The sequence below is a fragment of the Protopterus annectens genome, chromosome 7.part0 (assembly GCF_019279795.1).
Source record: "Protopterus annectens isolate FY-2018-M chromosome 7.part0, PAN1.0, whole genome shotgun sequence".
NCBI classification, from domain to species: Eukaryota; Metazoa; Chordata; order Ceratodontiformes; family Protopteridae; genus Protopterus; species Protopterus annectens.
Genome location: NC_056739.1, coordinates 1,096,356,173 through 1,096,377,091, shown reverse-complemented (window position 1 = coordinate 1,096,377,091; position 20,919 = coordinate 1,096,356,173). Strand labels below are relative to the sequence as shown.

The window sequence follows — 20,919 nt, the reverse complement described above, 5'->3', positions numbered from 1 at the left end:
AGCTTCCAGACAATATACACAGTCCTTGTGGGCAGCTGAGTTAAGAGATTTTATGCCCATAGGAGGTGCACGTTTTAAAACTGTAGGACTGTCAGCTATAGCAGAATCTAACTACTTCTAATGAACAGAAAAAAAAGTTATGTACTCACAGCAACGTTCCATTGTGTTGTCCATTTTCATTCTTCCTCAATAGCTAGGTTCGGTACAGATCCTCTGATCCAACTCGGCTGTTACTTTAGCTCGTGGTCACTAGAAAACTCTCACGCTCCTCCCTTACCCATTCTGCACCATCCCTTAACATACCTCAGATCTTGTCTGCTGGTTTACCTACTCTAAGAAACATTATAATTATTATCCTGATAGAAGAAGCCAAATCTAGACCAAAACATAAGGGACAGTGATTGTCCTTATAAGCTCTCGCTCTTCCAGAAGTCATTGGATGAAAAAGGTAGAGAGTTGGTGGGAGGGGAGCTGAAGAATGAAAATGGACAACACAGATGGAACGTTATGGTGAGGACATAACTTCTTTATCTGATGCTGTCAATTTTCATCCATTCCTCAACAGTTGAGACAGAGTCCCCAGTTACCTAATACTCTGAGTGGGCTCTGAGCACAGCTGAGCCAACAGCTGCATATCCTCTTAAGACCAGATCCAATTTGTAATGTGTAATAAAAATATGATGATTAGCCCAAGTAGCAGCTGCACAAATGTTGTTCATGGATGTCCTAGATAAGAATACTGTAAATGTTGCCATGGACCTGGTTGAATGGGGTCTTAAAGGTTTTGGGAAGGGCAGAACCTGTTTGTTGTAGACAAATGACATACAATCTGTAAGCCATTTTGCCAGAGTTAGCTTTATAACTGGCTTACCCAATTTAGAATCCACAAAGGAGACAAATAACTGATCTGTTTTTCTGATAGAAACATAGCAGTCTGTGAACGTCTAATAAGTGTAACACATATTCACCTTTGTTTGCAATATTTGGAAAGAAAACTGGCAGATTAATAGATTGGTTGATGTCGGATTGTAATGACACCCTATCCCTATGAAAAATCAGGTAGAAAGGATTAGAAGATAATGCTTGGAGTTCCGATATCTTTCTAGCAGAGGTGATGGCTACTAAAAATAGTGTCTTCCAGGGCAGAAGCTTTAGATCACATTTTGCTACTGGTTCAGAAGGGGAATGAATTAAAGTCTGTAGTACCAAATTTAAGTCCTATGGAGGAGGTGTTTACATTAGTTCGCCAAAATGGCATTCTGGCAAACACTTAATAATTGGCCTGTAATCAGCGAAACTTGTTTCAGCGATTCACTGAATTCACTAAGGGCAATGAAATAGTTGCCCAAAGCACAACGGACAAGCACAGAACTTTGCCCTTTTCTCCACGGAGTTGGTACATACAGTTGGGGGGAGGGTTTGATTTAACAGTACGTTGGTCTGTTGTGCTTCGAGTAACTATTTCAATGCCCTTAGTAAATTCATTGAATTGCTGACTCAGTTTTTTATTGGATTATGGGTTGATGATTAGTTGTTCGCCAGAAAGCCATTTTGGAGAACTAATCTAGACACTGGAGGGGTTGGGTCCTTATAAGGCAGTCACAAAAGAACAGTACCTTTCAAAAAGTCCTAACAAAGTTTTGAAGAGGTCAAGAGTGGAGTTTTCAATTCCTTTGAGAAAATTAGAGATGGCCACTAGTTGAACTCTCATAGTTGAGGAGCTAGCTCCTTCATTGAAAATTGTAGCTAGAAATTCAAGAACACTGTACAGAAGCTTTAAAGGGGGTCAGTTTGCTTCTGATGTACCCAAAAAACAAATCTTTTCCATTTACTTCTGTCAAGTTTTCTTGTGAAGGCTTTATGGGAAGACAAAAGTAAATGACAGACAGGGAAAGACAGCATTTCTTGTCTGGCTGTTAATGGAAGTGGAAAAACCAAGTTATCAGCTTTAGGTTGAAATATCCGGGTATATCATGTCTGTCAGGTGAGACAGGAGGTCTGGAATCGGATCCAGAATCCAAGGTGGGTAGACTAGATGAGGTCAAAGAAAGGGGAACCAAATCTGTTAAGGCCAGTAAGATGCAAGGAGGATGGCTTTGCTCTTCGAGTGGAAAGATTTCTGAGGAAATCTGGGGATCAAGGGAGTTGGGAGATATGTACAGAGGAGAGCGGGGGGGGGGGGCAATTGTGTAGTATAGTGTCTCTCTGTGACTTGCCCAGTTGGGGTGGGGGGATTATGGCAAAGAAGCTGCTGCACTCGTTGTTTAGGGAAGATGCAAATAGGTGGCAGCCAAGCTGGGCTCATCAGTGAAAAATCATTTCTGCCACTTCCATGTTGACATACCATTTATGAGGTAGCTGAAATGACCTGATCAATTTGTCTGCTATCACAATGGATTTCCCCAGAATGTGTCTTGCTATCAAAAATCAGTTGGATGAAATCAACCATCGAGCTTCTTGACATGAGTGTAAAGACTTGGTTCCTCCTTGTATGCTGATGTACCAGTCCACTGACATATTGTCTGTCTGAATCACAATTGTTCAGAAGGCCTACAATGCTAAGAGCACTGCTTCCTTTTCCAGGACATTGATGTGTGTGTGTTGGCCTCTTGGGGACCACATGGTTTGGATCATTCTCCCCAGGAAGTGGCCCCACCCAATCTGGGAAGTCTCTGTGGTCATTATGGACTTAGGCTGAGAGAGAATGAAGGGACAGCCTTGCAGTACCTGATCTGATCAAATCCACTACCAAAGGTATCTTTTGCATGCTTTGATAATTCTTATCTGGGCGGACATGTGTTGATAAAGAACAGACCACTGCAATACTAACACCCACTGAAAAATCCTCATGTGAAATTTTGTAAGAGGAACTGGAACTACAGCTGTCGATACTGATCCTAGGCTTGCAGGATCAATTAGGCTGAGACTGTGGAATTGTGAGAGTCATCTTTCTGACCTGAAACTTGATAGCTTGTACTCTTGAGAGAGGATGCGAAGCTGTCATCAGTACTGTGTTGAAAACTGCTCCTATTAACTCCAATATCTGAGATGGTTCTAACTGAGATCTGCTGTAAATTATGGTGATCCCTAGATGGGAGCAAGTCTGGAGTACTTGGTCTCACACTCTTATCAGTAAACGCCTGGTCAGGGTGGAAATGAGCCTGTCATCCAAGTATGGAAACACCTGGAATCCCTGCAGTCTCAAGTAAGCTGCTACTACTGCCATGCATTTGGTGAACACACTGGGGGCTGCGGTGAGGCCAAAGGGCAGTGCTCTGAACTGGTAATTACTGGCTCCCAGCCTGAAGCATAGGTACTTTATGGATTGTCTGTTCATTTTATGTGATAGTACACATCCTGAAAGGTCTATTGAGCACATCCAGTTCTCCTTGCAAAAAAAAAAGAAAAATGCAAATTGGACTGAACCATGGCTATCCAAAACTTTGTGTGCTGAAATGATTTGTTCAGACTGCTGAGATCCAAAACATGTTTCCATTCTCTTGTTTTCTTTGGCACAAAAAAGAATCTTCAGTAAGTTCCGGATTCTATCTGGTCGGGTGGGACCACTTGGATAACATTTTTTCTAGCAGCTTGTGAATTTCTAGTGCTGCTGCTTTCCTCTGACTGAGTGGAACATTGGGAAATTTGTATACAGATGGTAATGGTAGGGAAAATGGGAGTACATAACCTCTGGAAATAATCCTCTGCACCCATGTATCTTTTGTATAGTCTTGCCAGGTTCTCTGGTGCACGGATAAATGACTCCCAACTGCCTCCAAAGGGGGACAATTGGGCCTCTTTTCAGGAATGCTGATAGGGACCGTCAGAGAAGGAATCTATATACACCTGGTTTTGCGGATCTTCTCTGCTGCATGGGCAGCATCTCTCATTTGAGTTCCCCCCTCTGCCTCTAGGGGAACTATCTCCACATGGATCTTGGAAAGGTTCTCGAGCCAAACTTTTCAGCCTCTTCATGGATTCCTTGAAAAGGTCTTTTGAGAGGGTCGAAAAAGGTACTCCCACTGCAAAGAGAAACTTTCAGTCTTGTTCACACCTGCAGTGTACGTCTTTTACCTCTGGGCAAAGAAAGAGCTTCCATCAAAAGAAGCACTGACGAATGAAGACTTGAAGGGCTCTGCAAACTCACAAAAGCGCATCCAGGCATGCCTCCTAATGGAAATGCCTGAACCTGCTGCCCCTGAAGTACCTTCAGCTACATGTAAGATGAGCCTCATGGACGAGTCAGAAATAGACTGAAAGGTAGCCAACTGCCAGACCACAAAAGCCCGAGTCTCAGCAGTACTGGTCCCAGAAAAGGATTTTGTAAGTTCTTTTATCAGATCCCTTTGTAGTCTTGTAAAGTGTGCCACGTAGTTCAGTGATATGAGGGCAAAGGTCGCTGAAACATACACACTCTTCCGAAAACTGTCTAGTGCCTTTGACTCCCTTTTAGGGGGATGGACAGTAGAACTTTGGTCCACAAATTTTTTCTTGGTGGCCGCCGCTACAACCATGGCATCTACAGGTACTCCTTAGTTCCAAAACACACATCCTGCAGGTGGAGCCAGAATACAATCCGGTCTTTTGGGGACTGGCTCAACTGTGCCTGCTTCCTTTCATGCCCAAGTAGAGACCAAGATAATGAGCTCGTCAGTGGGAAGAGTCACCTGGGAGGTAGATGGGCCAGATCCTAAGGCCTCTAGGAATACAGATTCCTCCTGGGAAGGTTTATCAGTAGACCAACCGCCCCTTTGTTTAAAGATCTCAACAATGTCTCAGAATGAGACATCTTTGGGTGGTGATCTTGGGGACCCTTCCCCTTCATCAAAATCAGTATCTTGAGTGAAGGACTCCTGAGGGGAGTCTAGGTGCTTCCTCTTGCACTTCCTCTTCCTAGGTCTTCAGCTGGATGCTCCGGAGAAGTATCGGAAGAAATAGTAATACCCTGCTGGGTAACCTGGAGACTTTGGGCTGGCTGTCCCTGTGGCATAGAATGATGGGGCTCAAGGCACAGAGACAGACGGGATCCAGAGGGGAGATCTGGAGGGGGGGGGGTCTATCCGCCTGTAGAAGTAGAGAACACTTTCTGCATCGCCTCAAAAGTGGAACGCTTTGGGGAGAAAGAAGCCAACACAGCAAAGAAGCCACGCTTCCACCTCATCAGCTCCCCCTGCCCTGAAGGCAAGCCACCCAAGGTAGAGGTCAGAGCCAAGCTACCCAATGCCAAGGCTTCAAGGGGTAGAGCCGGCTCCAACAGCTTTGGAGTCGACTCTAATGCCTCAGATCATACAGGTATGCCTCGGCTCAGAGACTCATCTGGATCCAAAAATCATCAAAGCCAGTGCACTCAGAGAAAGTTTCAGAGCTGAAGATAGTATGATCTTTGGATCCGATTCAGATGATCCCAGGAGACTGGGATTCAAGGGCTCTGAAACAATAGGTTGGACTGGAGAAAAAGTAGAGATTGCTGGTGTAGTGCCAAACCAAGACTTCCTGACCCAAATGGAGTAGGAGCCAAGAGAACTCCCATCTATACCTACGCTGAGAGAAACTTCCTCATCATTCTGTCCACAACAGCCTCTAACAACCTCAGGAACAACAAGAAAATGCTTCTGATGGAGATGTGGAGTGTTGGCAGGATTCTAGGAACAAGGAAGCTACTCAAGAGGGTACCTGGTCAATGGAAAAAGAGAGGTGAGGATCCAAAGAAGCCAATTTTGCCTCAGACACTGGCTGGGTAGGAGCAGTCTCAATACACCTTTTTGTGTTTTTTTCCTTAGTGGTTCAGTGGTAGGATCCGACGAGGAGGTTGAGGATCTGGAAGGGCCAGAAGGCTCCTTAAGCTTCTGTTTGGGGAGGGGCCAGAAATAGCTTCTGAAAAAGAAGAGGGTAGTAGCCTTTTCTATGGAACACTCAGTCTATAAATGCTCTGGACCCAAACAATACACGCATAAAGTGTGCACGTCAGAAAGATGTAACTTGTGCTTGCATTTCTGGCATGTTTTAAAACCAGACAAAGCCTTTTCAGACATTGCCAACACTGAAGTACAATGAAAAAAATTTTTTTTTTAACAGCTAAGGAAAGGAAAGGAAGAACAGAGAAACAGAAAATTCCCAAAAATGGCATTAAGAAATACTCAAGAGTGTGGAGAGAAACGGAGAAGGAACTTACCCAATATGGTAAGTACGACTACACATGAAAGTGTAGGTAGGTAGATATAAGGAAATATCAGCTATGGAAAAAAAACACAAAAAAGATTGGATTTATCTTCTCTACAAGCTCGAGAGCTTAATGCAACCACATCCAAATGCGAAAGTGGCAAAAGAGATCTGAGTTATGTTATGGGATGGTGCATTATGGGTAAGGGAGGAGCTTGAGAGTTGTCTTTTGGCCATGAGCTAGAGTATCAGCAAAGTTGGATGCAAGGGTCAGATCAGAACCAAACAGTTGAGGAAGATCTTCTAATAGATATATACTTTATTTATTTATTTATTTTTTTTTTGCAGATGTAGCACCAGATAGAAAAACATACCAGCTATGGTAAATGAGAAATACCCTGACAGTGGGTAAGTAAAGGATAGAGTACCAACAATGGTACGAAAGAATACCCTTAACGGGTAGAAAGGCCTAGGACAGGAAAGAAATGGGTGAAAAATATACAAAGAGAATGGACAGGGAGTACAGGTAAATATGAAGATGGAGTAAAGGAAGGAGGAGGAATCAACCAACTATAGGAGGTTTTCACCAAATAAGAATATAAGGCAATCTCTAATTCATCAATTGCTTCCGAAAAGAAATCCACGTCTGAATGACATGGTGCAAACGAGATCAGAGGTAAACCAGAGCTGGATCCATGACTCAGGTAAAAGCTGAGGACTGAATGAAAATGACAGTCAGAGGGGGGCACCCTTCAGAATATTGAAAGTTTAAAACTTTGAAAGTCATATGGTCGAGACCATATGATCAAAGTTTTAAAACTTCAAACGTTCTGAACAGAGATCTCCATACAGCACGGAACGGGAAATTTTCCTTTTTCCTCACTGTAGTGCCATCTCGGAGTTGGTATATTTAAATAGCAGGGGTTATGGGAGGTGCAGGGGGGCTCGCCCCCCTCCAAAAACATTGAGGAAAATGGTTTTGTTTTGTTTTTGTATTTATTTCAGAATTTCAAAGTTTTTAAACTTCGACCATATGAAATTTGAAGTTTTAAACCTTCAATATTCTGAAGTGAATCCAATCAGAGCTATATAATATATACATTACATATAAAACTTATTTGTCTACCTAAATGCTTAAAAGAAAATAAATGAAAAAACTCTGTCACTTACAACATCCCAGTACACAGAAATATATTCATCATAATGCAAGAAGGCAGGTTAATATTCTTTTCAGTCACCTGGAAGACAATATCAGGACAGTCTAAGGACCGACAGTCACTCAGAAGCCTTCTACTTAGCTGAATTTGTTCCATCCCACTGGATGAAACTGGATTCTACTAAAGCATGGCTGAAAATGCACAAAAATGTTTCTGAACTGTTTCTGCAAGAACACTGTAAAGTTTGTAGTTGTTGACTTTGGGACTTTCACTGCAGTATCTCTTCTGTGAGAGACATCTACTGCCAGCATGTTTTCCACTTGCTTTATGATAGTTATGCAATAGTATTTTTGTTTTATGGTAATGATTAAATAGTATTCTGTGCTGCAGTTTAGACTGTGACCAGACCAGTGCGTGTGTGTGTGTGTGTGTGTGTGTGTGTGTGTGTGTGTGTGTGTGTGTGTGTGTGAGAGACACTGCTTGTGAATGGGCAAGCGAGTGCATGTATGTGTGTGTGTGTGTGTGTGACTGAAGTGTATAGCTCTGGTATTTGTGCAGACTGGACTTAAAACAGCCTCCATAAGTCTTTAAAACCTGACTACTTTGGTCAACATTCCCAGTAGTAGCAAAGGACAGTTTACAGTTACAGACTCTAAACTGTGTTTGATGAAAAAAAGCACTTGGAATACTAGAGTATGACTGACTCCAGTTACTGAAATGAGCAAATTAGAGCACCAAGTCGATAACCAGAGTAAACTACAATAATATAATATTCACAAATTTGATAAAAAAACATTTAGCACTTTCATCCATGCTGAAAAAAGACTTCATCAGAACAATACAAGTAAAATAAAGCATTCCTTTAGTAGTGGTTCTTTGTTCTTTAACGCTAGTTGTTACATTTTTGTTTTGGAAAATAGCAACATAAATTTCAGCAGCAGATATGTACACGGAGAAGATATGTCCACTTTAATAATTAGACTTGGTGCTATGTTTAAGAGAAGAAAAAGATGAGCTTGATGAGACGCATACTTTTTCATTCCCTCTACCTGCAAGGGACCCTGCTTGATGACTCCACTATCTGCACTCACTTGCCCTATTTGTCCTATGGAGTTGGAGCTAGGCATTCCCAAACTAGATAACAGCTCTACACCCCATTTATTATTGCCAAGGTAGCCCTACTGGCCCCATCCATTTCCTCATAATAGAAACAAAATCAGCTTGCTGGCAGCCTGGAGAGGTTTGCCCATAAGCTGACAGCCAACTTGCCTGACCGAGGAAGTAGGTATGCATGTTCCCACACACTGCCTTTTTCCTGGCTTGCCAGTAAAGTCCCTGCAAGACCCAGTGTAATCTACAGCATGTGAACAGCATAACCAGCAACTGCAAATGGGGGCTAAAAGACTCAGGGAAAGGACCTAGGAGTGAAGAGCATGACCTTGAGTGCTCCTGATGACTTTAATCTTTGACCATATGACTCTTCAGGTTGTTCCCTATAATCAAGTCAGTTAGCATCACATTCTATCCATACAAGAGTGAGGCCAGGACTCAAACGGACATCCCAGAGTGGCTAATATCCACAAATGTCACTAATCAAGGATACAGAGAGGCCTGAAAGGACATTTCAGAAATAGATTTACCAACAAGACGACGAGGCCACAGCCCACCCTTCAAGCTTAGATCTTAGGAACAATGCTTCAGCTAACGCCTATGGATCCTTCCTTACTGGTCTATCGGTGATACGCTTTCAATTACCACCATCTTATGGGTAAGCAAGTTAGACAAAACTGTTCTTTTGTTACAATGACATCTATGGGTGGAAGGGATAAAGAGCTGGCATTTACTACAGTGCCTGACATGTTCCCCACAAAGATAACAGAAAATGTCAGTGCATACGAATAATACCTGGTAATTTGGTGATCACACTTTTAAAAAATAGGACTTTTCTTATCAAAGAAAATAAGGAACAAAACCTGAACTGTAAGAAAGGCAGCAAAGAGCTGGGAGTTAGGCATGCAAATTAATTCACGACACAGATATGTGCCAGTAACAAGCTTAAGTGCTCTTAAGGGTGGGAATCACCTATCAAAGTAGGATATTCAATGTTAGGTCTGCTAGTTTAAACAAAGTGAAACAATAACTTCTGTTCTGGGTCCAAGAAAATTTGCTGCAACAGAAATGTTAATCTATACACATACAAATGCTCAAAAAAGTTTATTTTTACCTCCTCAAACCTGCTAGCCTATTAAACTGCCTCATTCTTCACCACAAAGATCAATATTTCTTTGTGGGATTTCCATAAAATATCAAAAGAAACACCAGTGGGTGGGGAAAATACTCCTCTACTAGTCCACAGTAGCTTAGTCCAATGACTGTGAATATTCAGTGATGCCAACTGGCATTTTCATGACTGAATGCAATTTTCTATCAGTGTGCTAGAGTATACAAAAAAAGAATGGAGATGCAGCAAATATGGAGCCCGTGTCAACCCATAACAGGTAGCCACAACTGCGCCACTTACTTTTCACCATGTCACACCTGAGCAGCTGTGTATCTTCATTTAATCTTTCCTTCAGGTCAGCTGGTTGTAGAGGTACATTAATCTGCTTAATTCTCAACTTTTATAAGGTTTGAAAAAATAATAGTTCATTTTATAATATGATCACTCATGCAAGTGAAATACCTCAGTTTGGTGCACCACTTAAAGTCATGATTATTTCTGCTGCAAGCAATGCAGTCATGACATCTGCTAGCATACAAGTTTTAAAAACAGGATAAGATCTACTCACCTTCCACTCCACTAATGCATTTTACTCTCTCTCGGACTTCTACATTATAACCCTCAAATGACATGAATACACCATCTGGGCGATAGTGGCCTCTCTGGGCATACACTTTAGAGTAGCTGTGAGAGAATTCAAATCTCTCATACCCATCATATTGAGCAATCTTTCCATATACCTCAAAATATTTCTCAATCCATGAAAATGGCAGATACACTTCGCTGCCCTCTCGCCTCCCTTTGATTGTTGTTTCTTCATTTATGAGACAATCAAGTTCTTCATATTTCAGTCCTAAAACTTTATTCCCATTGTTGTTTAACATTCCCACCAGTGGGGGTGCTCTCTGCTGCTCTTGTGGTGGAGACTCCTCAGACTGCTGTTTTGGAGGTACCAGTTGGTTGCCATTGCTATTGCTTTCCGACGCAGATGCTCTTTTCTCCAGTCCTTCCACTCGGAAGCCATGTTCCAATAAATGGGGATCTCCAGGAAACCGAATGGACTTGTCACTAGAGCATTTGTTCCACAGAAGTACAGTGACCAAGGTAAACAGTGCACAGATGATAATGAGAGTCTTGTAGTTAACCCGTGCTGCTAGACACCGCATATTCACATTATATCTGTAGAAAGAAATGAAAGGTACAGCTGCTTTTAATTTATTTCAATTTCTAAACATAAAACACAACCTAGAAAGACTAACAAGTGATACTTTAACTTCACGTAGCTACCTTAAATTTCATGCCACCCCCAACCAAAAAGTACAACTTAACAGAAGTCCATTCCATAGGTACACCGAACACAAAAATAACATGCAATTCTAAAAGTACAGTTGTGTACACTTAACCATAAATATAGATATTCGAGTGTATTCACTGTTGCAGTCATTACATTTGGGTAATCTGCTGGCAGGTTGCCCTCAGTCGGCCTGAATTCCAGAGTCTTGGGTCCTGCGTCAGTTGCTGTCTTCTCTTCCATGACGTCAGGTCGTCAGGGGTATAAAACATGCAGTCGACGCCATTTTCTTTAGTTTTTCTTGCCCCCAATGTCAGGTGCCCCCAAAAAGGTAGCAATATTTTATTACATATATATATATATATATATATATATATATATATATATATATATATTCATGCATTAATATAAACTTTACCTTCATGTACAAGCAAATACACCACATAGGTTGTAGAAGATAGAGAAGGAAAGATCAACTTTAGAATGACAGGGGATGGCAGGAGGGTAACCTGGACTGCAACAGTGAATACACTCGAACATCTACATTTATGGTAAGTGTACACAACTGTACTATGTTCTTCGTGTTTCACTGTTGCAGCCATTACATTTGGGTAGAATCCCAAAGTTACGGTTGGGAGGCTGGAGTTAAACAGCATTAGGTGCAGCTATAAGGCCCTGCAGCACTGCAGTGGCAAAGCCTGCCCTTGACTTAGAGAGGCAAATTGTAATGCTTTGTAAAGGTGTGAACAGAACTCCAAGTAGCAGCCTCTAGAATGTCTTTGGTTGGTACTCCTCTGAGGAAGGCTGCTGAAGTAGCTGCAGCTCTGGTGGAATGAGACCTAATGCCTTTGGGCACAGGTATACTATGGTGTAAGTAGCAGAAACGGATGCAGTGGCGTATCCACTTTGAAATTGTCTGCTTTGAAATAGTCTTTCCTTCTGATCCTGCAGCATATGACACTAGTAATTGCTCAGTTTTTCTTAGAGCTTTAGTCCTGCTCAAGTAGAATCTTAGCTGTCTGTGTACGTCCAAGGAATGCAGAATTCTCTCCCCTTTGTTCTGCGGATTTGGATAAAAAGTTGGCAGATGAATTGTTTGGTTAAGAGCCACACTGGAAACCACTTTAGGCATAAAAGTAGGATTTGTCCTCAGAGAGGCCCTGTCTGGGTAAAATATGATAAAAGGCTCTACCAGCCATGAGGGCCTGTAGCTCCGAAACTCTTCTTGCTGAAGTAATTGCTAGTAGCAGAGCTGTCTTCCATGATAAGAACTTTATATCAGCGGTAGCAGCTGGTTCAAATGGAGGCAGGGTGAGCTTTTCCAACACATAATTGAGGTCCCATGCAGGTAATGGTGACCTTCTAGGAGGCCTTACATTTCTGGCTCCTCTAAGATACTGCTTCAGTAAAGAATGAGAAAAGACTGGCGGCTCTGTATTGTAATGAGCCGAAATGGCAGAGGCATGGATTTTGATTGATGAGAAAGATAGGCCTTTGTCAAGCATCTCAGTTCAGTATTGTAATATCTGAGGAATATATGGTACTGCTGTAACAGTTCCTTGTGCTTGATTCCAAGCACAGAATCTCTTCCATTTGTCAGCATAAGAATTTCTAGTATTAGGCCTTCTGGCTTCCAAAATGACATCCATCACAGCTTTACTGAGAGGTGTTGTTTGTATAACTACATGATCAGCCATGCTGCCAGGTTCAGTGTCTGTATTTGATTGTGCAGGATCTGATTGTTTTGCTGGGACAGTAGTTGTGGTCTTTGAGGCAAGGTCCAAGCTGGGTATTGAGACAAGTTCCGTAGGATTGGGTACAAGTATTGGCAGGACCAGTCCTGGGCAATCAATACCATCTTTGGCTTCTCTTGTCCGACTTTTAGGAGGACCTTGGGTAGAACAGGCAGAGGAGGAAAGGAGTAAACTGATAGGTTTTTCCAACTGAAGGATAGGGCGTCCACTTTCCATGCTTGTCTGTGATAATTCCTTGTGCAGAATCTTTTCAATTGATAATTTTGAGGAGAGGCAAATAGATCTATGTCTGGGCTCCCCCATTTCTCTGTTATCATGCTGAATACTTGTGGATTTAGTTTCCACTCGTGAGGATCCATAAGGTTTCTGCTTAAATAGTCTGCCAGAGTGTTTTGTTTTCCTGGCAGGAATTGAGCTTGAAGATGTATTTGGTAGGTCAAAGCTGTGTCCCACAGTGCCATGGCTAATCTGCAGAGGGGGTATGAGTGTGTGTCCCCTTGCTTGTTTATATACCACATGACTGTGGTGTTGTCCGTCTATCAGTAGTTGTCCTGGATGAAGTAAGTCCTTGAAGGCTGTTAGGGCATTTTGAACAGCTAGCATCTCTTTCTGGTTGATATGTAGATGCATTTGTTTCAGTGCCCATATGCCCTGAATGCATCTTCCTGCCATGTGGGCCCCCCAAGCATAATCTGATGCTTCTGTTAAGGTTTGGCTGGCAGGGAGTAGAGTGAAGGGCCGTCCCATGTTTTGGTGACAGGCCTTTGCCCACCATAGAAACTCCTGTTGCAGGCAGGGAATGAGAGGAATCATTGTTTCCAGACTGTGTGAATGTTGACTCCATAAACATTTTAGGTACCATTGAAGTTTCCTCATATGTAGTCTTGCATATGGAATTAGTAGGATGCAGGATGCCATGAAGCCCATAGCCTGCAGAATTTGTCTTGCAGAAGACTGAGTTTTTGTTGCCATCAGTTTGAAGTAAATAGTCAGTTGCCTTTGTTTGTCTGGCGTAAGACATCTGGGCAGTTATATTCAAGCTTGCACCCAGGAATGTTATCTTTTGAGAGGGTACCAGCTGTGATTTCTTTTCGTTTATTGTGTACCCTAGGCATGTTAGAAGCCTTTTCACAAACGCCAGGTGTCGAAGAAGTGTCCTTGTTCTCTGCTTGAATGAGACAGTCATCCAAGTAAGGATATATTTGTATACTTCTTTGTCTGCAAAATGCAATTACTGGTGCCAGGCACTTTGTAAAGACCCTGGGCGCAGTAGATAAGCCAAAGGACAGTGCAGAGAATTGGTAATGCATTAAGCCAGCCTTGAATCTGAGGTATCTTCTGTACTTGTTTCTTACTGGGACATGCAGGTATGCCTCTTTTAGGTCTAAAGTCACCAGCCAAGCATTCTTGCCCAGGATGGGCAGAAGCTGTTGCAAAGTCAGCATTTTGAATGTTGGAATGCCCAGGTATGTGTTCAAAATCGATAAATCCAGTATTGGCTGCCAGGCCTTGTCCTTTCTGGGTACCAAGAACAGTCTTGAGTAAAAACCTTGTCCTTTTTCTGGTTCCGGTACTGTCTGAATGACCCCCCCATATCCATGAGGGATGTAACCAGTTTCTGTGCCTCTGCCCATTGATTTTTTGGCAGATCTAGCCAACCATTTGCCACTGGCAGTGTGTGGAAATGGAATCTGTATCCCTGTGAGACGATGTTTAGTACCCACTTGTCCTGGGTTATTAACTGCCAATTTTGAGCAAAAAGTGTTACTTTTCCCCCTACGGGTGCTGATAAAAGATAAGCGCTTGGTGTAGGCAGAGGGAAGTCATTGGGATTGCTTTCTGTAGGTTTGCACTTTATCTCCTCCAGATTTGGAGGTGGATGCGCCCCATTGCTTTGACCTGTATGAGTCTTGCGCCTGATATCTGGAACCCTTAGGGCGTCTGGATTTGCCCCTTTGAGCTCTGAGACAGGAAAGGACCAATTTTTTTGTAGGCCAGTGTCTACTGAATCTTGGTGGCTGCACTTGTAAGAAGTCTTTAACAGTTTGCATAGACTTAGCTTTGTCTTCCATTTACTTTAAAACCTCTTCTGCCTTAATTCCAAACAGAGAATCATGCTGTAAAGGTGCATCTAGCAATTTAGCTTTAACATGATCAGGCAAATTTTGTTCCTTTAACCAGGCATGCCTCCTAATCACAGATCCAGTAACTGTGGCCCTGCAGGAGGCCTCTAAAGAATCAAAACCACATTGCAAAGTATGCTTTCCAACTTGTTCAGCTCCATGCAATAATTCCTGCAATTCTTTATTTTCTGCACATTCTGAAATCAACATCATTTTCTGTTTCAGCAATCCCATAACATGTTGTTGGTACTTAAGCATATGAAATTGACAGTTTAAGGCCCTGATTGCCAAGGTTGCAGATGTATAAACCTTTTTCCCCATCTGTCCAGTGCCCTTGAATCTGTCAGAGGGGGTAGGATTTTTAGCTGTTGAGACCTTAACTCCCTTTGGACCTTGTGAAAAAGTTTCAGGATCAGCAGCAGGGTTTCTAAATAAAAATTTATGTGAGTCAGGGACCCTGTAATATCCGTCAGGCTTACTGGGAGCCGGAGGTAAGGAGTCAGGAGTCGAGCTAGACTCCGAAAACACATCATCCACAATGTCTAAAACAGGGGGAATGGCTAAAGGCTTGTGCTGAGGGAGAAGGAAATCCCTGAGCCTCTTTTTTGATTCTGAGAAGTCTTGACTCTCCCGGTGAAAATGCTCCCTCAAAGTATGTAAAGTTTCTCCAAATGAATAATCCTCAGGAGGAGATGTAGATGGAATAGACTCCTCAGCATCAGAATCCTCATAGGGAGGTATAGATAATTCCTGATCAGAAGAAATAGAAACCTGATCTGAACATTCTGCCTAGGCCTCTTACCTGGAGGGGGGATGGGTACCCCTAGGTCTTCAGCCATTTTGATCATCTGTTTTTTAGGCACAGAGGACTGTGCACATGGCTCATGCGTCAGTTTTTTTAGTTTTAGAAGTTGCTTTTGTCTTTGGTTTTGCAGCTGTCGGTTTGACATACAAATGTTGAGGTCTGAAAACACCCTCAGAAGCCGGTGCCTGCTCAGTGGCACCAGACCCATCAGAGGGAGATGCATCCATCAGTCCAATACTTGAGTATCTTGTGGCATGCTGGACTCCACATGGGTGTCAGTAGAGACCTGTGACTCGAAGGTAGCAGGTATCAGGGACTGCAAAAGCACCTCACTGAGTACCGGCGAACCGGTGACTGGCTTAGGAGAAGCTTCGTCTGTTTTGGATCTCGACTGCCTTTCTCTGTCCTTTTCTTTGCGTTTTTTATGTACTCCGGTAGTTGGATTGCTATCAGACGACATTTCTGGGTAATTAAATCGGTTTCCAAAATACTTTGATGCAAAAATATACAGACGCTTAATAGTGCGTTGGTTAAATCTAGCACAAAACCGACAGCCAGGCACGTTGTGATCAGGGCCTAGACAAGGAATACAGTATAAATGGAAATCCTTAGGAGGTATTTGCTTCCCACAAGTAATACAATTATTAACTTTTTCTGACATCGGTAAAAAGCAAGAAAAAGTTTCCCCAAGGGGCTACTTAGCTTTAGTGAAGACTTCGGTTCTGAAACTCAAACTCGAATATTTCAGTAGTTGGCCGACTGACACTTGCAAAATGCTTCTGCTTCAGGCACTGTGTGACAAGAAAGACTAAAGAAAATGGCGTTGGCTGCATGTTTTATACCCCTGACAACCAGACGTCATGGAAGAGAAGACAGCAACCGACGCAAGACCCAAGACTTTGGAATTCAGGCTGACTGAGGGCAACCTGCCAGCAGATTACCCAAATGTAATGACTGCAACAGTGAAACACGAAGAACATCAATATCAGAACTTTGAAGATAAATATAAAAAGAAAGCAGCTCTTCAAACTCTCCACAGCAGTACAAGCATGCATTGATCATATGATTAACAATTTATCACTCAATGCATTCCAGATACTTCCTATTATAAATTACCTTTACTAGTCTAGATATAAAATTATGCTGCATTTAACAAAATCACCAATGGCTCTGCCCTGATTTAAGTCAACACAAACCCAAAAGGTTTTGTTAACAATTAACGGGTATTAATTCTGTTAATTTTATGTTTTTGTGAGGATTCAACACAGTAAACAAATCTGTCAGACATTTAGTGGGCAATTTTGCATTATTTATAGGCTTAGAAGATGAAGGCCGTGGCGGTGCAGCGGTTAGCGTTGTTGCCTCACAGCAAGAGGTTCTCCCGTTCGATTCTCTGCTGGAGCACCTTGTGCGTGGAGTCTGCATGTCCTCCCTCCGGTCGAGTGACGTTAAAGACATGCAGGTAGCTGCGAGCACGAATGGGCGGGCGTCGGGCTGGCAACTCGGCACCGTAAAGATCTACTGCCAATCATGAGTGGACCAGAGTTCTGCTGTAGCAACCCCTAACCGGGAAAAGCCGAAAGTCTATTTAGAAGATGCACCATGAGTGGTACAGAAAAAACATAATATGCCTTGTTAATTTTGTCACAAATGTTAAGACTGGTACTGAATTAAATATTCCATAAAACAAAATGACTGAGTAGAAAAAAACAGTAGTACAACTTTGAAAACTAAGCAAGTGATCAGCCTTCACTAAAAATGACTCTATGGCTGTAAAGTTCACAAGAACAAGTCTAAAGGTACCACAAAATGGCACCATTAAAGTTATTTATCTTTGTGATCTGATTTCCATTTGCCTAAGAAAAGTGTACAGTTAAAACAGACTGTGATCAGTGCACTTGAGTAGTTGAGACAAACTGTACCTGTAATGTAATGTAATTGCATACCAACTTTCGTTAAGGCTTACACTTACCTGTAATGTGAAACAAAGATATTAAATAAAATGGTACAATCCTTGGGTACAAATGGAATATTCAAGAGATTCCATTAACTGCTAGTGTTTTACATAGTATGTCTTGAATATTTAATCAGAAACTTGAGTGACTAAGTGGGAAATTACACCAATTATTTTATACAAAATTCCTTCACCAATGGACTACAATACTAAGAAATGGATACATAAGACTACACCACCCAAGAGGAAAGAATGAAAAATAATATAATGGGATCAATATTTTACTGTTTTGTAAAATACCCTGACACACAGTACACTTGATTAAGATAGTGAAATGATAGTTGGATGCACAGCAAATTAATCCTGAAGGGAAGAACTTTCACAGGTAAACTCTTGACTCAGCTTTAAAATATTTAAATTTAAAAATAAATGCATCAGGTTTAACTTGCAAACACTACGAAGATTAATAAACAACTGGAGTGACTCGCATACTTCCATGGTAACAAAACCTCATCTGCAATGTCTATGCAAGAGTACAAGGTTACACAACAGAACTAAATAACACGCATCTATAAGCAACAGGGAAGTTAACTGTGTGATGAAAAATGACTCTCAGATTGGTGGGGTTTTTTTTTCAGAAACAAACATCTAACACATTAGAGATTAAAATAACATGGTAAAGATTACAAAACAGCAGCTGTAAGGGCTAAAACCAACACAACAGAAGGCAGCACAAGGTCTTAACTGTGTTTGCATAAGAGTAATATTCCTCTAAAAAGCTTTCTGAAAAAAGTTATTTTGCAGCTCCAATGTCGAGCAATGTAAATTATTTGATTTCTTCACCAAAAGTGCAGTTAGTACCCACTTCTTTGAAAAATATACACCATACTTGTCATGCTCATGGAAAAGTGGATATTTACTTACTGCATTTTTTTTTCATGTAACATACCCAATATGCTAGAAAAGTTGCTTATGATAATGAAATGGTGCTCACTATGTTTTAGTGCATTTCATTTGAACAAAGAACTTGACTGGCTGTCAGTGACTGCATTTCTGCCAAGAGTCAGTGATAAACTGATTTTCCTACCCCTTTATCCTTCTCGTCTTACTTACTGTGCAGCTCTGGGTGAAATCTTACATAACTGCACAGTCCAGACTTGCAAATTCAAATTAATGAAGGAACAAAAATTTAGCAAGGCTAGTATATATCCAGATTCCAGATATTTAGATTTTTCAGCAAGTTGATCTCAATTTGCAAATGTTGAACAGTAAAACTACAGGCAAGTAAATAAATAAAAAAATAAAATTTCATGACACCGCACAAGTAAGGGCTAACTATAAAAATACGCAAACATAGGCAATAAAACAATAAAATGATTTAATAGTGCAAGACTTCAGTACTGACTTTTTCATCCTTTTAAGTGGCTGACAAGAAAATAACTTGCAGTTACTAAGATGAAAAAAGAAAAGTAAACATTCACGCATATCAGTCTCTAGATGGAGAAAAGAGTAGTCTGTTACGGATTGGTGGCTTGTCCTCAATTTTATCCAAGTATTTAGTTTGCGCATAAACAAATCACTATTTGCTCACACCCATTTACTGTTTAGGCAAAGAGGAATAAAAGAAAAGTTAACCTTCAATTACAACCAATGAAAGTCACTACAAAATCTTCTATCGTACTTAGATAATGGGTATAGAAAGTCTAACAGCCATGGCAACCATTCAATTTGAATGCTTTTGTGCAACTCTGTGTGGGACAAAAACTCCTCCCACTCTGATTTCAACCATTATGTTACACTCATCCAATGATGTAAAAGGTTTCTGAGGAATTTTGAATTTCCAGTTAAAGCTTCCTTTGCCACAAACAATATGAAGGCTAGTAGTAGTAACCCTAAAATATTTAATGGAGAAACCTCTATGAGAGTATTCCAATGAGAAAGGGAACACTTAAATGTAAATTTGTGGCCACAAGTTGTCCAGAACTACCTGTAACCCTTTTCCGAAATGATCTAGTGCTCCATATTCCCCAAATAAGTGGATCTAACCTTGCCCTATCCCAGAATTACAAATCTGACAATTATCAGAGAGACAAAAAGTGCTTCTACACTCCAAGAAGGTTGCAGCACTTATGCAGAACTTAGGTCCAGGTATCAAAAAACATCTGAACTTTCTAGCATATGTAGGCATTAAAAAGAACGGCCTCCAATCTTCCTGTCCAAGTCAGATATGAAGTTGCTTCTTCCACGACCTTATCAACCAATCAATCACACATCTTTAAATGCATCAACTCCTTGTATGTCCCAAAAACCAAATAAGTTCTGCTAAAAACAGAAAGCAAGTTTGCTTTCATATGCAAACAGTCAAGTATTTCATGGCTTTCAATCTGTTAACTACATGGACATTTAGAAGGAAATGTCCTTCTAAAACGCAAAGCTTTACTGCAATGGAACAATGTTACATAAGCATCCTTTTTGTGGTGCTATTCCTACTAGCAAAGCCTAGAGGCCTGACTTGATCACTCTCAAATGACAGTCCCGGGCAACAGCATTTTCAGAATAAACTATCAGGGCAAGCACCTTGAACTAGTCTTGAATATCACATCTCACCACTGTTTATCGTTTATGGATTGTTACAATGTTAATTAAGGTTGAACCAAGGCCTACACCATCATGAGCTACAAAAACTACCTACACCATCATGAGCTACAAAAACTAGACCTCCTCCTGAAACCCTCCAGTCATGAGCAACTCTTTCCATCAAGCCCTATTAACTTCCGCAAAGTTAGGCCAAGATATGCTTGGTCACCCTGAATTGCAAAGCAAAACAAGGAAAGCTCGTTCCACCCATTTCAACTTGACAATTTACATCTTGTCCCAAGGGACACTTGTTGTTCAGTGTTTGCCAAACAGAAGATGCAAGCATACTCAAAACTCCGGGACAGTCAGCCAGAAAGCTTGAATATTATAAACAAAAATGCAAAATGAAAGCGTCACCTACATATTTTTTGGCAAATCACGCAGAAGTATCTTCCACCTACTTAAATATTCCTGTGACTTTTAAGCACCTAATCATATGGTGGCTTATGTGTTATCAGAACCACAGGGACAGAATCATCCCCAGATACTTAGAGAGATGTACCACAGCACAATCATAGGAGGCTCTAACTAGGTTTATTTGGAGAATAAAGTTCATGACAATGCTGTGGAGTCTGGTTCATTCAGTAGCCCAAATGTTCAGTGACTCAACATATAGAACTGCCTCTAATGAGCTTATGTCAGTCTATCAGAAGTATCAAGCAAAGACGCAATTTATAAATTCGTCCCTTACCCAGCCATAAACCTTCAGACCTGATACTATGAGAAATTTTACTAAATGTCCCAGGAACACTGTAAATATGAGTGGGAATATGGGGCATCCTTGTCTGCTGTTCTTCTTAGATTGAAGAGACTTTGAA

The 20,919-nt window shown here is 41.4% G+C and overlaps 1 protein-coding gene across 2 annotated transcripts in view; it reads right to left on the bottom strand.

Annotated features, from left to right (window-relative positions):
- The window catches only part of GLCE (glucuronic acid epimerase), a 712,908-nt gene that overhangs the window by 221,500 nt on the left and 470,489 nt on the right, over positions 1-20,919 (bottom strand). For both annotated transcript variants that reach the window (XM_044077677.1, XM_044077678.1), the window contains one exon: positions 10,106-10,716. In XM_044077677.1, coding sequence (XP_043933612.1) covers positions 10,106-10,703 — 598 coding nt within the window. In that variant the 5' untranslated portion in view covers positions 10,704-10,716. The remainder of the gene's footprint in view (positions 1-10,105; positions 10,717-20,919) is intronic.